The sequence below is a fragment of the Dipodomys merriami genome, unplaced genomic scaffold, assembly GCF_024711535.1.
Source record: "Dipodomys merriami isolate MVZ:Mamm:240054 unplaced genomic scaffold, mDipMer1.0.p SCAF_1, whole genome shotgun sequence".
Classification (NCBI taxonomy): Eukaryota; Metazoa; Chordata; class Mammalia; order Rodentia; family Heteromyidae; genus Dipodomys; species Dipodomys merriami.
In genome coordinates, this window is record NW_027202270.1 from 12757092 (window position 1) to 12773790 (window position 16699).

Sequence of the window (16699 nt, forward strand, 5' to 3'; positions counted from 1 at the left end):
TTTCCTTTACCACAGAAGCCCTGAAGATCTTATGCCAAAAATTCAGAATTAAAAAAGAAATAATAAATGTATGTGATGAGCTATTGTAGCTGGGTTTGGAGAGAAAGCTTTGGGTTCAGGAGCCTTTTCTTCTCCCAGATCTCCAACTCCTACTCTGTATGCAAATGTGCTATGTCCACAAGTGCTATATTCATCCCACCAAGGGAGCAAATGTTCAAAAATCTGCACAGAAGCTGAATGAACTGTGAAAAGTCATCTGGGGAGTCCATGGGAATCCTGGATGGAAGATGCTAGACTTAACCCTGACATTGTCATACTTCAACCTTGAAGGCTCTTCTGAGCCTCTGGGTTTCTAATTCATGGAGATTATAGGTGGGTGATTTTGATAATGAAAGACAGACTTATTGAAATATTTGCACTTAAGTGTTGAGAACATTGGCTCACAAAACAATTATGCGAGGAGTATTTGAAATAGTGAGACATTCACTGTTGTTTTAAGCAAAGTAATTAACTTCCAGTGCACCAACTCCCCTCCTGAAATCCATTGAGAAGCAGACACACAAGCATCCATGGTATTAGATTATGGAAAGGGTACTTGCTTCTCCTCCAAGCACCAGATGGTTCCAGAATCTGAAGTCAATGGAGAGGAATGCCTGGATTTATTTGGTTTCACAGCTCTCTTTGAGGGTTTGTGAGAAAGCTTTTATTTTAACACATGGGAGGCAAATGCAAAATAATTTCACAATAAACTAATTTCAGAAAGAAAAGGGGTCAAGGGTCAGATGGAGCCTTGAATGTTACCTAGTTTATCTAGTAGCCCTAATATGGTGGCCCTTTGCTAAACAAAAATCATAGAAGAATAAACAATTATGAAATTAAAAAAAGATTTTTTTGTTCAATTTCCCTCCCTCCCTCCCTCTCCTCCCTCTTTCCTTCCTTCCTTCCTTCCTTCCTTCCTTCCTTCCTTCCTTCCTTCCTTCCTTCCTTCCTTCCTTCCTTTTGGTGTGTATGCTAGTCCTAAGGCTTTGTTTTACTCAAAGATAGCACTATATCACTTGAACTGCAGCTCTATTTCTAGTTTTTTGGTGATTATTGGAGGTATAAGTCTTGTGAACTTTTCTGCCTGGGCTAGCCTTGAACTGCAATCCTCAGATCTCAGCCTCCTGAGTAGTTAGGATTATAGGCATGAGGGACTGGTACCGGCTATGTTAAATTTTAATGCAATACCAAGAAAATGTTTTGCAAAATAAGGAAAGAATTTGAAAAATATAGGATGTTTCTATTGTGGAAGAAAATTTTCCTTACAAAACTCAACATCCAAGTTACTAGCAATGCCTGCAGCTCAAATGATAAAAGACAATTCCAAAAAATCCATAAGGACATTCTGAGAAGATTAAAAACTTACAGGAGGTAATGTGTGACACTTTAGCAGGGAGAAGGCAGAAACTTTAATTCAAGCCTTCATATTTTGGAGCAGGCACCAGGCTAGGATGATGATGCACTGACAAATGGACAGATTCTGCCAGGTGCTTATGGCTTATACCTATAATCCTAGCTACTCAAGAGGCTGAAATCTGGAGGGTCACAGTTTGAAGCCAGTCTGGATAAAAAAGTCTCTAAGATATCATTGGAATGACCAGCAGAAAGCTGGACTCAAATCGTAACTCAAGTGGTAGAACTCAAAGCAAACAAGCAAGCAAGCAAACTGAGCAAACATGAGGTCTTAACTGGTGTGTATATACAGAGAGAGAGAGAGAGAGAGAGAGAGAGAGAGAGAGAGAGAGAGAGAGAGAGAGAGAGAGAGAGAGAGAGAGAGAGAGAGAGAGAGAGAGAGAGAGAGAGTGGCCATTAACCCTCTAGAGATTCTATCTCCTAAAGCATACTAGATTTTATCTGAGAAGCTGAAGTTACATTATTAGATGAAGCATACCCTGTTTCTGATTTTTATGTCCTCCAAATTGAAATTTGAAAATCCTTGCCTTTGCAAAAGAGATGCAAAAATGTCTTATTGGTCCTTCAAAATTATGTTTTTAAATTTATCTTACATCAGGGACATTTATTTATGAAAAAAGTATATTGAAACAAAAAGGAAGTTGTCTAGGTAAACTTTGGAGACAAAGCATTAGCAGGTGGGAGGGCATGATGACTGTAAGAGGAAAAAGGAAAAGGAAAAACAAGAGAAGGGAGAGAGAGGTGAGGAAAGAGAGGGGAAGGAGCTGGGCTTTAAGGGGTCAGGGGAGGCTGGAGCCTCTCTTTCAGAACCCATCTTCAGGCAAATCCTGGGGCCTTCAGTTTGTGGAAGCTACGTGAGCACTCGCCCAGAGATATTCGTCTTCCAAGGGACAGAGACACAAGACAGAAGTTGGCCCAGGGAAGAAATAGACCAGAGATCTGGACTTCGGGGTGTTCATTGCTTTCATATAAATTGAAACAAAATGAGCTGTGTAATGGAGTGGAAGAGAGATAGGTTTTGAATTAAAATATGACTAAGGTAGAGGCTTGCTTGTAAAAATGATTGCAAAAGCAAAGGCTGGGTCTACGTGCAATAACAAAGAACAAAATGACCAACATTTAAGAAAATCTGATCATAAAAACACATTAGTCCGTGCTAATTACTTAGAGTTAAATTGTGAATGATTAGTTTGAACTTCACAGCACCATGGTGAGAAGGAAAACTAATTTAGTAAAATCCATTATCATACCCAGTACATAATTATTCTGAAAATGTGCATGATACAGTGATTTGTTTCTCAGAAGCACTGATAGCTGGAAATGTAGACCTCACAGAAATGTTAAATTTTCTAAAGACTGCTATAACTGATCTTATCTCAGACTTGGTGATTTAAAAAAATGCATCATTTTATGCTTTGTACATGTTCTATGATATTTCATTTTAATAAAAAGTCTGGTTTCTCTATATGCATTTCATTTTATTTAATTAGTTCCCTAAATAGATTCCTATTAGGAAATTGCTCCCTTTAGAATCAATAGCTACTGGTAAAAATTTAATGGTCTTTTTAGATATGTTAAACATAACACATGGAAACATAACACAACTATAAAAATAGCCAGAGTGGTGACTAGAATGATTCAAATTCAATAGCCAGTGTTAGTTCATGTTTTCTATTTGCTGGCATGCCATATGGGTAGCAACCAGGAAGAATAATTGCAATATCCAGGAGGATTGTTAGATCAGTAATGAACTGATCTGTGCCATATTAATTTCTGCATTTATGTCATCTAGTAGTATCCTGAATCATAGTACTTATTATGCACAGACAGTAAAGCCCTGAGTTCCAATCCCAACTTTGCCATTTATGAGAGAGAAATAATGGCTGGCTTATTTCCCCACCCCCTTGAACTTTAGTTTCTTTCATATGTAAATGATGATAAAAATAGCTATCAGTTATAGTTGTTACATTCCCAAATGGATTATCATAGAACTTAATAAACGATAGATTTATTCTAGTATCATAAGGTGCGCAAAAATTTAATTGCTCATGTATGGCTCATTGTTTTATCTCCCCTTGGGTCCTGATGGAACTGCTCATCCCTTGAGAATTTCTGAGGCCTGTGTTGAGCCAATTCAATCGTTTAAGAATAACCATGCAGAATTATCTGAGGTTATGTTTATACTGGTCATTTCAAGTAGTCATACAAACATTGTTTAGAAAACTAGGTCAAAGCTAGCAGACCTGTGTTAAGATTAAAAATAAAATCTTCCATGTGTAAAGCTAACAATGGAAGAGTTGATACTCTGATAAATAGGACACATTGACTCAAGTGTCTTTGACCCAGCACTCCACCAATGCTCTAAAAATCCCATTTTGATGCATAAACATATTGGATAAATTGGCCATGTAACTCCAGCCTAAGTGTATATGGATTCTATGTCACCGTCTCTCCATTGCTGAGGAAAAGCAAATATCTTCACCAGGAGACCAAATATGGAGAGTTGAAGACTACTTTCTCCAAGATTTAATTTTCATCTGATTTTAAGCTAGTTCTTTTTTTCCCTTGAGAAATAGGAGAGAATTTCAATTTTACCTTCATGGTTAGAATCATTTTTTAAAAATCTCAATAACAGAAATAATTCTCAGCTTATATTCCTTCATCTGCAAGTTTCTTTCCCCTCTGAATTTTCAGGTTGATTAACTGGTTATCACAGAGTTCCCCAATAGTGCTTTCCTTAGTGCATTATAATAAAAATCTCCTATTTTTCATCTCCTAAGATTAAATTGGTCTTCCTAAAGGACAAAAACTCTAGTCATTTGCGCTGTCCTTCACCTCTTCAGCTCAAGGCAAGCACTGTACCACTTGAGCCACAGTGCCATTTCTGGTTTTCTGGTGGTTAATTGGAGATAAGAGTCTCACTGACTTTCCTGCCTAGGCTGGCTTTGAACCATGATCCTCAGATCTCAGCCTCCTGAGTAGCTAGGATTACAAATGTGGGCTACCAGTGCCCGGCTATTTTTTTTTTTTTTTTTTTTTTGGTCACTAGCAGTTAGCAATATATTTGGAACCTGGTAGGTATCACAAGTTACAAGGTGGATAAAATCAGGACTGATAGTTTTACTTAATAGAGACATCAAGGATCTCTTTCATAGTAAGATTCTTTTCTATTCTTAGAGTATATTTCAACATATACAGGTTTTTGGAGGACACATTTCTTTAATAAAATATAGTTAAAAATTTAGGTCTACATAAATTATTAAAATATATAATCAAGTTACATGGCCAAGCACAGCCATGGTTATGAATTATAAATCTAAGAGGTTGAGAGTTAACTGCTATATTACTCCCTAGATTGGCCCTGTTCATAGACCCTGAACTAATTCCATTTAATTTATCTGCTTCAACAGAGGTATGCTACTGTGTCTTCTTAATTGCAAGAGAATTCCAGTTACATATGTGTGGCATATGTGCAGCATACATGGTTTTAGTGAAAGATATTTTTCCTTTAATAAATCGATACAGTATTTCCATTTGTCCTCAATTTCTTAGCCTCCCTTTCTAAGACCAGATATCGTACAAGGTACCAATAGCTGTGCATAGAATTAATTACTAGAGAAAATTTCTGAATATTAAAGTTCATATTAAAGCAATCAATTCATAAAAAATAGGCTGCTACCTTGAAAAAAATCCAAGTACACATGATTTTTAGAATACTGCCTATGATTATGACATGGAATGTGGTCTTTTGTGTTCATCAGGTATCTTGCATCCATCTCATTGTTATCAGGATATGATAGCACAATTTCTTTGCACTGAAGGCAATGAAGTAAAAGAAATTATTAGCTGAAAAAAACTTTCTTATAACAATAATGGTGACAACAATAAGATCGGAAGCAACAAGAACCATCCTCCCCCCCCCAGAGTCCCCCACCCCACCCTGCCACAAACCAAGGTATTAGAACACAGATGACATTATCTTGCAATTACTCAGGTTTGTCTGACAGATTTCATTCTTTTGTAAGAGAGCATTTTATTTGAAGCCTCAAAGAGGAAAAAAAAAAAGCCAACTGCAGTTTTTGCCACAAAAAGACAGGTGGCGTAAGCATGCAACACTTACAAAAAAAAAAAAGTGATTATTTTTCTCTGGGCTTCTTTGAAAAAACTCGCCTGTGCTGGGGTTTGTGGCTGAGCTGGTGACGTCAGTGTGGCAGTGCAGACTCAGGCGGCGGCTCCCTATAAGCTCAGGAGCTGTCCGGTGCTGAACTGGTCCAGCAGCTCATCCACTGGACTCGGAGGGACATGCTGTGTGCCTTCTCTGCCATCTAAGAGGTAGGATTGCTCTTCTCTTCGATTTACTGGACAGTTCTAGATTGTGTGTTCTGCCCTCAGTTCCTAGCTGAAAGAAAAAAAAAACAGGACAAGCTTATGCGGGTAGGATAACTAAATAGCAACCTGATGCTCTTCATCCAATGCAAGGATATTATCTATGTATGTGTATATGAATGAGTCTGTGATTTACACTGATTGGTATGAGAGGTGGGAACAGGATGTTATTTATACAATGTATGTAGGGCAAGTGAAAAAGTTAAGGATTTCAGTGTCGGTGCAAATCTTAATGTAAAGTTAACCAAACCTGCTGTTTTGTTTCTTCCTTTGATGTATGTTTCTCTTCTGAAAAGTCAGATAAACAATCAGGGATAAAAATTGTATGCTTAATATTCTTAACAGTATGTTTCCAGTCATTCAAAGGCTATTAATCACATTAGTCACAGGGGTAGCCAATTTAGGAACTAGTTATTTTTTTCTTTGGTTTACTTCATAAGATTCTTCCAATTACCTTCTTGATTTAACACTGAAGTGCTCTAAATTAACTACCTGTAAAATTGTTTTTAGAAGTGGTATGTTTTGAAAAGGTTTCTGTTCTTATGTCCTAATTTTAATCCTAAGAAAGTAGATTAGAATGATGATTCTGAACACAGGCTTTTTCTTATTTTCTGGGTGAAATATTAAATATTAGCTTGGGGCATAGTTGGATGTGATTTTGACTTACAGAGAAATGGTAATTTTGAATACATGGTGAAAACATTCAGAACTGCATAAATTAGTGTTAATGGAGATCGTGCAATGCTTTGCTAAAGATTTGAATTGGAGCAAGTTTTTGTTTTTGTTTTGTTTTGTATCCTAACTAGATAGTTGTTCAAATGAAATTCATCTATATGTGTTTTGATGTTTCAGTGTCAATGTTCCTGTCTGATCTCAGTAGAAAGGTTTTAATAATGGCTTAAAAGGTTTTCATAATGGCTTTCAAGGGAGAAAATGGAGCTTCTATTATTTAGATTTCAGAAAATTAAATTTTAAATCAAATCCTATATGAGTTATAAGAGTGATGGAGACCATATTTTGCTACTTAGAAAAGAGAGCTGCAACCAGGAAAAGAACTCTGTTGAATCTTAAAGGCAATAACTATGTTATCCAAATTCAACTTGAATAAATGAATAGAGGGTAGCATTTGTTAGGCTGGGGTCTAGAAGGGTGAAATGAGCACTCCAATTCTATGGCTAGATTTAAAGAGAAACGCAAAATCCATGTGGTAAGAATTTCTAGAGTGCTTCAACAGAGCTGTTTGTAATGATGTTCCTTGAGAATGTTTTCTTTCCAGATGATTATTGAGAAGCTAATAAAAAATGATGCCAGGTACCACAACAGTAATAGAACTTTGTATTTTTCTGGTGTTGGATTTTTTAAAAAAATTGTTCCCCCTCATTTTTCTTTTTTATTTATGGACGGGGCTAGATATCTCTATTTTTTTCAGATGACTGAAGAACTTGAAAAGGCTAATACTGCTACTGATGCTTAATATATTGATATTATTTATATTATTATTATATATTATTATTATATATATTATATTATTATTGATATTATATTATATTATATATAATTTGAATTTTTGGTAACTTTAGCTGTGTTGTCAACTTTTTGAAAAAGCATTCCATTTTACCATGTTAGATTGGCATTGTATAGAAATAAAGATCCATATTGGTCTAGAAACATTAAGCTTATTTTTTCCATTGCACAGGGGTAAATGCACTGTATTAAATATGTAAGGTCTTACCTATGTGTATTTGATTACAGAAACTTAGAGTTTTCTCTAAATAATGTGAAAAAAGAATATTTCCAGAGGATGGTTTCAGAGAAAATAAGTTCAATAAGGTTTTCAACACTATTGTGTCAAATGCCAATGTTGAGAAAATTCATTACCCAAACTAAATTATCCTTAAAAAATATAAAGAAAAATGCATGATGTGTTTTCACTTAAATCTATGAATACAATCACTTATAAACATTTATTAATGATAAAGATTTTGAAAATATTCTCAAAAAGCCTTAGTAATTTACTTGATGGGAATCATTTTAATAAAAATATGTATCTATGCTTAAAGAAGCTTCCATAACTGTATACAATTTTAAGCCCCGAAAACAATGACATTACTTACCAGCCAGATCTAATACGCAAGGATATCTTCTACAACTGATGGCTAATCTTATTCAAAATTTACCCACATAACTTAAAGCTCATGTATCACATGATGATCCAGCAAAGACACAAACAAGCCTGCAGACTTATTTTACATGCATTTCATTGATAAGTTTATAAGTTATGAGTATTTAAAAAGCCTTTTCCAATGTTTGCAATGCCAAATATAAAACATCTAAAAAGAATTCCTCTTGCTTATTCATATGTGAGATTTTTAACGCTCTGGAGAAAAAAAATGAATGAAGATTTTTTTTTAGTTGGAATATTTGGACACGTTGTCTGTGTTTATCTAAACTGGGAGTTACACAGTGGTTATTTTAAGCTTTCTAACAGTATGAGTCATTTAAGATTTCACAGGTCCTTACAAAAATAGACACAGGCATAAGACAAATGGAATCTGAGCACTCTCAAGTTTAGAAATAGACTAGTTAAGTAAACTTATGTTGGTTCCAAAGCATCTGTTTATTTACTATACACTCTTGAATAATGATAAAAAGTATAACCATTATTTCATTTAAGATAATTATAATAAAAGCACAAGAAGGAACAAGGAACAAAAAGTTTTAAACCAGTTTATTATTTTAGCATGCTTACAGAGAAAGGAATTTCATTGATTTAGCCTAGTAGCTGAGGTCCAGGAAGGCATAAATTCTGCTGTTTATTAATTGGTAATTGGATTTAATGTGAGAGTGAGAACAAACTATTTCTGGAAAACAAATGTGACTAGGTTTCATGGTGAAGGCGGTCAGTATAACGGGCTAAAGTGCAAGGTTACATAAATATATTTATTAACATTGTCATCAATGGGTTTCTACAACGATAAGTCTGCAATCTTTATTAATTGCTATTTGTACTACAAATCTTTTTTTAATTTAATTTTTGTCTTTAAGTAGTTGTACAAAAGTATTCCCATTCCACAAAATAGTCTATGGATACCATGAACTCTGTAATCGTAGGTCATAATTATGCATATGCATATTTAAAACATTTAACATAACATATTTAAAAACCTTATTTAGCCAATGATTTTAAATAATTATGCTATATGAATAGAAAAAAGTATTTTTTTTACTAAAAAGGAACAACATATGCTAAAAGGAAACTTCAAGTTATTTAAGTGAGAAATAAAATTTGAGAGATCTGATGTCAGTGGGGTTTATTTTTGGTGACAGATGAACCAAGCGAATTCTACAGAAGCTTGAAGGAAATGGGCAAAGGATTTGCTAAAGATTCCTATGATTAGCTCGTGAGGATCATAAAGGAACTAATAATACTCCTAGCCTTAACCTGAGTGAAATTATCTCTGCCATGTTTCTTTCTTTCTTTCTAGTCTTTCCATCTCTTTTGCTACAGTGGCTTCTAGTGTGTCTCACTTGTGCTAACTCATGTTTTCTATGCTTTAAGGAAATCTTGAGAAACATGGTAGACGCTAAGACACCCCGGCTGGGAGCCTGTCTCTCTCTGATCCATTTAATTGTCCTCATCTCTGGAGCTCACGCCGCCTCATTTCAACGCAGCCAGCTGCTTCGGAAAGAGCCAGACCTCCGATCGGAAAATGGCCCCAAGTTACCGAATCCTGAAATGATCAGGGCTCTGGAGTACATAGAGAAGCTCCGGCAGCAAGCCCACAAAGAGGAGAGCAGCCCCGACGACGGCCCCTACGCAGGCGGCGTCTCTGGTCCTTTCCAGCCCAAAGAGAACGGCGGCGGCGAGGACAGCCTTCTGCCGGAGAGCTCCAGGGACTCGCTGAGCGAGGAGGAGTGGATGCGGATCCTGCTGGAGGCCCTGAGACAGGCTGACGACCCTCCCCAGCCGGCTCCCAAGGACAGCAAGGCCTACGCCTGGAGCGTGCCCAAGAGCTTCCCAGCGGACCTGATGGAGGACTACGAGCCGCAGCCGCAGTGGCCCGAGAGGAAGCTCCAGCGCCTGCGGCTCCCGGGGCTGTACGAAGAGCTGTCCCGGGACAACCCCTTCAAACGCACCAACGAGATCGTGGAGGAGCAGTACACCCCGCAGAGCCTGGCCACGCTGGAGTCTGTCTTCCAAGAGCTGGGCAAACTGACCGGGCCCAACAACCAGAAACGAGAGCGCGTGGAGGACGATCCGAAGGCGCTGTACACGGGCGACGAAGATGACCTCTACAAGGCCGGCAACCTGGCCTACGAAGACGTGGTGGGCGGGGAAGACTGGAACCCCATCGAGGAGAAAATCGAGGGCCAAGCCCAGGAGGAGGCCAGGGACAGCAAAGAGAACACCGACCAAAGGGAACCGATCAACGAAGAAACCAAGCGCGCAGCGCAGCCCGGGCTCCAGGAGGAGGAGCAGCTGTCCGGGGACGCCTCCAAGGTGCTGGCCTACCTGAAAAGGTTAGTGAGCCCCGCGGCCAGTGGCAGGCCCCAGACCGGCCCGACGGGGGACAGGCCAGCCAGGCTTCTGCAGAAGCCCCTCGACTCCCAGTCTATTTATCAGCTGATCGAACTCTCGAGGAATCTGCAGATGCCCCCTGAAGACTTGATCGAGATGCTGAAGACCGGAGAGAAGCCCGTGGGCTTGGGGGAGCTGGACCAGGAGCTGGACCTTCCCGTGGACCTCGAAGACGTCTCGGACGCTGACCTAGACCATCCGGACCCATTCCCAAGTAAGATGCTTTCCAAGGCTGGGTACCCCAAAACCCCCGGGCGCGCCGTGGCCGAGGCCTTACCCGATGGGCTCAGTGTGGAGGATGTTTTAAATCTGCTGGAGATGGAGAACGCTGCCAATTCCAAGCCACCGTATTTCCCCAATCAATACAGCCGCGATAAAGGTTTGGCGAGGCTCCCTTACGGTCCTGGAAAACCTCGAACCAACCAGCTTTCCAAAGCTGCCTGGATGCCCGAGGTTGAAAACCAACAAGAACTCTATGAGAATCTGAACGACAAGGACCAAGAGTTGGGAGAGTACTTGGCCAGGATGTTAGTGAAATACCCCGAGATCATGAATTCCAACCCGGTGAAGCGAGGGCCCATTCCTGACTCTTCCGAAGATGACCTTCTGGAAGAGGAGCAGTTGGAGCAGGCCATCAAAGAACACCTGAGCCAAGGCAGCTCCCAGGAGACTGATAAAGTGGCCCCGGTGAGCAAGAGGTTCCCTATGGGCCCCCCGAAGAATGATGACTCCCCGAACAAACAGTACTTGGATGAAGATCTGCTCATGAAAGTGCTGGAGTACCTCAACCAAGAAAAGGCTGAGAAGGGAAGAGAGCATGTTACTCAGAGAGCCATGGAAAATATGTGAGCAGCTCTCTTGAATGGCCCCATGTCCCCTCTTCCCACCCCAGGTGAACCCTCGATTTCTCCTTAGTGTGTTGACTTCTCTCCTGTGAACACTGTACTACCCTTTAAATGATGTACAGGCAGATGGCTCCAGGTAACTGGGGAATCTGCTTCATTTACTCTGCGCTGTTCTCTTGTATGTGGATTTGTGTAAATGTTATGACTCCCGGATTAAAAAAAATTCTGTCCTTTATTCAAGAAAGATATCTATGATAGTGTTTAATAGTGTATCTAATGGCCGTGGCATTGCTAACGTTCATACATGATAAAGAGTGTCCTATAATTCTCTTGGAAGTTTTTAATATTTATTGAACTATTTTGTTACTGTCTGTAGTGTTTTGTGGAGTACTGGAGCAAAAAAAAAATCAATAAAGCATTATAAATATGTAGTTTTATTTATAAGGCCTTTTCTATTGTGTGTTTTATTGTTGGTTAATAAATGTTATTTCTGGAGACCTTTGGACTCTTCATTCTGGAAAACAAGAGACAATGTCTGTGCACCAAGCAATGTGGAGACCAAAGAGCAATCTGTCACTGTGCCCAGGCCATGCAGGTAAGCAGTAACAAGCTTAATATGTGATCAAGTCCTCTGCCTAGAAATGCAAACTTTCCACAGCCTACCGCAGCTTTCCATGTGATTTTCCACACACTATTTATGCAATAAGCCTTTTGGCATAATATTTATATCTTTTACCTTGCTTGATATAAATGAAAGACATTAAATCTCCCATAGTCACAAACAGTAGAAAGGAAAGAAAGAAGAAAAGAATGAAGGAGGGAGAGAGGAAGGAAGGAAGAGAGGGAGAAGGAGGAGGGAAGGAGGGAGGGAGAGAGGGAAAATTGCAATGGGCATGGCGATCAGAAATGTTCACAGTTTTGGAAGCAACCTGCCTCTTCCCAGGTGACCTTGCTCCTCAGAGGACAAAGCTGCTCATTAGAGAAGTCAATGGGCACAGTCTTAGTGAGAACACCTAGTCCACATTCCTTGGTGGACGAGGCCCTTGTGCAAAATTATTACCATGGATATCTTTGAAGTATAATGGTACCAGCATCTAACCTATCAACAGGGAATCAGCAATGACAATCGCCCCAAGAAAACATACACAACAACAAAATAATCAGGGTTATACACAAGGAAGTAAACAATGACCTGTGTTAGGTACTTGTGGTGTGTCACGCACTATACTAAACCCTTTCCTCCTTTAGTTCATAAAGTGATACACACTGCTATCAGCTTATTTTCAGTCCCTCACATTATATCTGGGAAAACAAAATGATGATCTCAAAGAAAGTCAGAGTAATGAGTTGCCAAAATGAGTTTCCATTCCATGCTTTGTGGACTGTGCCTGCTCAGCCTATGGTTAGGATGGAGAAGGTAGGATGTTCAGGGGATCAAGTTTTGGTGTGGGTTACTTCCAAAGGCTGGCACATATGCATTTCTCTCCTTTCTCCCTCCCTCTCTCTCTCTCTGAGAAGTGTGTGTGTGTGTGTGTGTGTGTGTGTGTGTGTGTTTGTGTGTTCAAGTATCTCTGAACTATCAAAGGTCAGTGAGAGGGTATGAATACCTAGGAAAAAAACACGAAATGTAACTTTCTCTACATATTTCCAGACTGTTTTTTTTTAAAATTCAATTATACCCTTTCTTGGAATTCTGGAATCCTCAGGTGGAAGGAAACTTAGAGATGGCTGTGCCTACAAAGTTTCTGACATGTGGTTTTTATTCTCCAACACTTAAAAGCTAGGAAGTTGCTATCTTACACAGAGGTGCTTTGATCAGCTAGTTGTAAACACCATTGCCCTCAGATCAGTGGTTCTTTAGATAGCTGAGTGTGTCTTTATCCCAGAGCTAAGAATGGTTCTTACATATGTTTCCTTCCATATGGGTCTGATACTTTGTTAGGCATGGCGTCGGATGCCTGGGACCCATGGGATCAAATCAGGGCTATTCCAAGTGGAGAGATGCAGCACATTCACGTGACTTAAGGTCTAAGGGATATATTTCTATTCCATGTTTGCATATGCATGAGGTCATAGCCACACATAACATCTGACCATTGAACACTCTCTCCAACTTCATTTAGTGTACAGTAAGTCTCTCCTTGGATCCTGAGACAACCATGGAACGATTTCCCTGCTAGCCCTATGTAGAAATAAGAACATGGTAAATGAATATCTGCCCCCACAGAGTCTTGCCTTTGCTATGATCTTTGAGGTTAGGTAATGAGAACACACTAATGGACAGACGCTGCTAATGAAGCTCCAGGACAGGATTAATATACAGACCTGTGGGCCACAAATCTCACACATCCTGCTGTACCATGCTGCTTTGTTCTTAAGATCTCAGTCAAGCTTGAATTCCATGGCTCCCTAGTAGAGACATTTCAGGAATGAGGATTGGCAGTCAGGAGATATTTGAATTTTAATTGGGATATATATTCCTTTTTTGAATCTTCCCCTTCCCTCCCCCAGACACCAGTCAACAAGTATCTTTGCCTTTTGGCAGTCCTACCATATCCCCAGCTATTGACTCATTGTCACTTATTTCTGATCCAGACTTTTTTTTTTAAATACATACACCAGCATGTTGCTCTTTAGCATAAGAAATGAAGCTCTGCCTTGTGGATGACAAATAAATTGGAACTAGGGCAACCTTGTTCCTTTCTCTGCCAGAAGCCTCTTCCATCAGAAATCAGAGGTAGCTTTAGTAGGGCCTTGTTTGTGGTCATTTGGGTAAATGCCCAGGAGTGGGATTGCTGGGTCAGAGCTCTGTGTTTAGTTTTTGAGGAACCTCCATACTGCTTTCCAGAGTGGTTAAACAAGTTTACACTCCACCAACAGTGTAGGAGCATTCCCTTTGGGTCAGCCGCACCCTTGACAACATCTGTTATTATCAGATTTCTTGATAATGTATATTCTACCTGGGGCGAGGTGGAATCTCAATGTTGTTTTGAATTTCTTTTATGGCCAGAGATGTTGAACATTTCTTCATATGTCTATTGGCCATTTATTTTTTGGACGGTTGTGGGGCTTGAACTCTGGGCCTTGGCGATGTCCTTGAGCTCTTGTTCAAGGCTAGCACTCTACCACTTGAGCCACAGCGCCACTTCTGGTTTTCTGGTGGTTTATTGGAGATAAGAATCTCATAGACTTTCCTGCCCAGGCTGGCTTTGAACCGTGATCCTCAGATCTCAGCCTCCTGAGTAGCTAGGATTATAGGCATGAACCACTGGCACCCAGTTGTTAACCATTCTTATTTCCTGCATTATTTACCATAGCTAAGTTATGGAACCAACCCAGATGCTCCTCAATAGGTGAATGGATCAAGAAAATGTGGTATATATACACAATAGAATTTTATGCTTCTATCATAAAGAATGACATCATCCCATTTGTAAGGAAATGGAAAGACTTGGAAAAAATCATAGTAAGTGAACTAAGCCAGACCCAGAAACATAGGTTACATGGTTTCTATCATTTGTAATAATTAGTATATTCTAAGATAGTCCCAGTAGAGGATCACAATAGTTCAATAGCTATGTACATATGACCATATAAAATGATGTCACTCACCATGAACTCCAAGATATGGAAGCAAGAGGTTTTTCTTTGCTGTTGTTGTTTTTAATGTACTGTGTGAAGTTATTTCTTTTTTCTTTTTCTTTTTTCCTTTGGTTTATCCCCTGTATTTGATTTTAGTACCCTGTGTTTTGTATATATGCTTATTTGATTTGGGGAAGGGAAGGGGAATAACAGAATGGTGAGACAAAGGACAAAGGGTGAACCAATGTGACAGACACTATATTGGAAGACACTATATTGGAAATGAACTTTACAACTTGGTGGGGTTTGTGGGGGAGGGATAGTGAGAGAAAAATGAGGGAGTAACAATGTTTGACAAAAATGGGCTCATCACCTTACTTATGTAACTGTAACCCCTCTGTACACCACCTTGACAATAAAATTAAATTAAAACAAACAAACAAAAAAGAAATCAGAGGTGGCTGAAGCCCTCCAGGCAGATGCCCTCTGCAGGTTACCATGGAGAGAGGGGCCCTGGAAATTATTTGCATTCTCAAACATCGCCACCTTTTGCAGGAGTCCAGGCCTCCATCAGTGGTGGTCAGATGGTGGCCTTGAACTTTGTATGATCACAAGATTTGCCTTACCAGACCTGCCCGTTCTTCAGCCCACCTAGCTGTCTTGAGGACTATTAGTACTAACAAGACTTTCAGGCCATCCCTTATTCCCCATACTCAGATAGCCCTTAACTCTCTAAGTCACTTTTCTGGATACCAACTCTTGCTTTAAATAGTCTACACCCTTTTTCTCTATACTTTTTGATAGAGAAAAGTCAGCCAAAAGCCAAATGCCTGACACCACCATGTTTTGAAATGTTCTCCTTCATGTCTTCCTCTAAGGGATGCTTTCTCCTGAAATCCCTTTTCTCTCTTGGTCCTTCCTCCCTCCCTCCCTCCCTCCCTTCCTTACTTCTTCCCTCCCTCCCTTCCTCCCCTCCTTAATTCTTCCCTCCCTTCCTTCCTTCCTTCCTTTGCTCCTTCTTTCCTTCCTTCCTTCCTTCCTTCCTTCCTTCCTTCCTTCCTTCCTTCCTTCCTTCCTTCCTTCTTTCTTTCCTTCCTTCTTTCCTTCCATCTATCATCCTTCCTTCCTCTCTCCCTCCTTCCCTTCCTCCCTACTGGCCCCTCCCCTTTTCCTTCCTTCACTCTCCTTTCTTTTTGGAGATACTAAGAACTGAGCTCAGGGTCATGCACTGGCTAAGCAGGTACTCTTATCACTTGAGCCATGCCCCCAGCACTTTTTGCTCTTGTTATTTTCTCTCATAAGTTCTCAGATTTGTGCCCCAAATGGACCATAATCCTCCTATATATGACAGGTATGTGCCACCATGCCTGGGCTTTATTGGTTGAGATGGGGCTGAGGTTGAACTGTGATTCTCCTGATCTTTACTTTCTGAGTAGCTAAGATTATAGGTGTGACCCACCACTTCTGGTCTCCTCCTTGTTTCCTGCACCTGGTCTTTGTATTCTTTTATTCTCTCTTCCTCAAAAATAACCAACTAGGAATCTTTTTTTTTTTTTTTGGGTCCAGTCGTGGGCCTGAACTCTGGGCCTGGGCACTGTCCCTCAGCTCTTCAGCTCAAGGCTAGCACTCTACCACTTGAGCCACAGTGCCACTTCTGGCTTTTTTCTTTTTGCTTATGTGGTGCTAAGGAATTGAACCCAGGGCCTCATGCATACAAGGCAAGCACTCTACCACTGAGCCACCTTCCCAGCCCTCCAACTAGGAATCTTATCCCAGTAGCTATTCCAGCTTGCCATTGTGGTCATCTACTGCCTCAGGTTATTTTGTTTGTTGATGATAGACAGCAGCTCTGGCT

General features: G+C 40.0%; 1 protein-coding gene across 1 annotated transcript; it reads left to right on the plus strand.

Annotated features, from left to right (window-relative positions):
* Window positions 1-5658: 5658 nt before the first annotated feature.
* Scg2 (secretogranin II) lies at window positions 5659-11693 on the plus strand. The gene is made up of 2 exons (XM_070016039.1): window positions 5659-5784; window positions 9398-11693. The coding sequence occupies exon 2, from the start codon at window positions 9413-9415 to the stop codon at window positions 11264-11266; it is 1854 nt and encodes a 617-aa protein (XP_069872140.1). The 5' UTR covers window positions 5659-5784; window positions 9398-9412; the 3' UTR covers window positions 11267-11693.
* Window positions 11694-16699: the final 5006 nt, after the last annotated feature.

Coding starts and splice junctions, on each gene's coding strand:
- Scg2 (XM_070016039.1), top strand. CDS start 9,413: ATGGTAGACGCTAAGACACCCCGGCTGGGAGCCTGTCTCTCTCTGATC.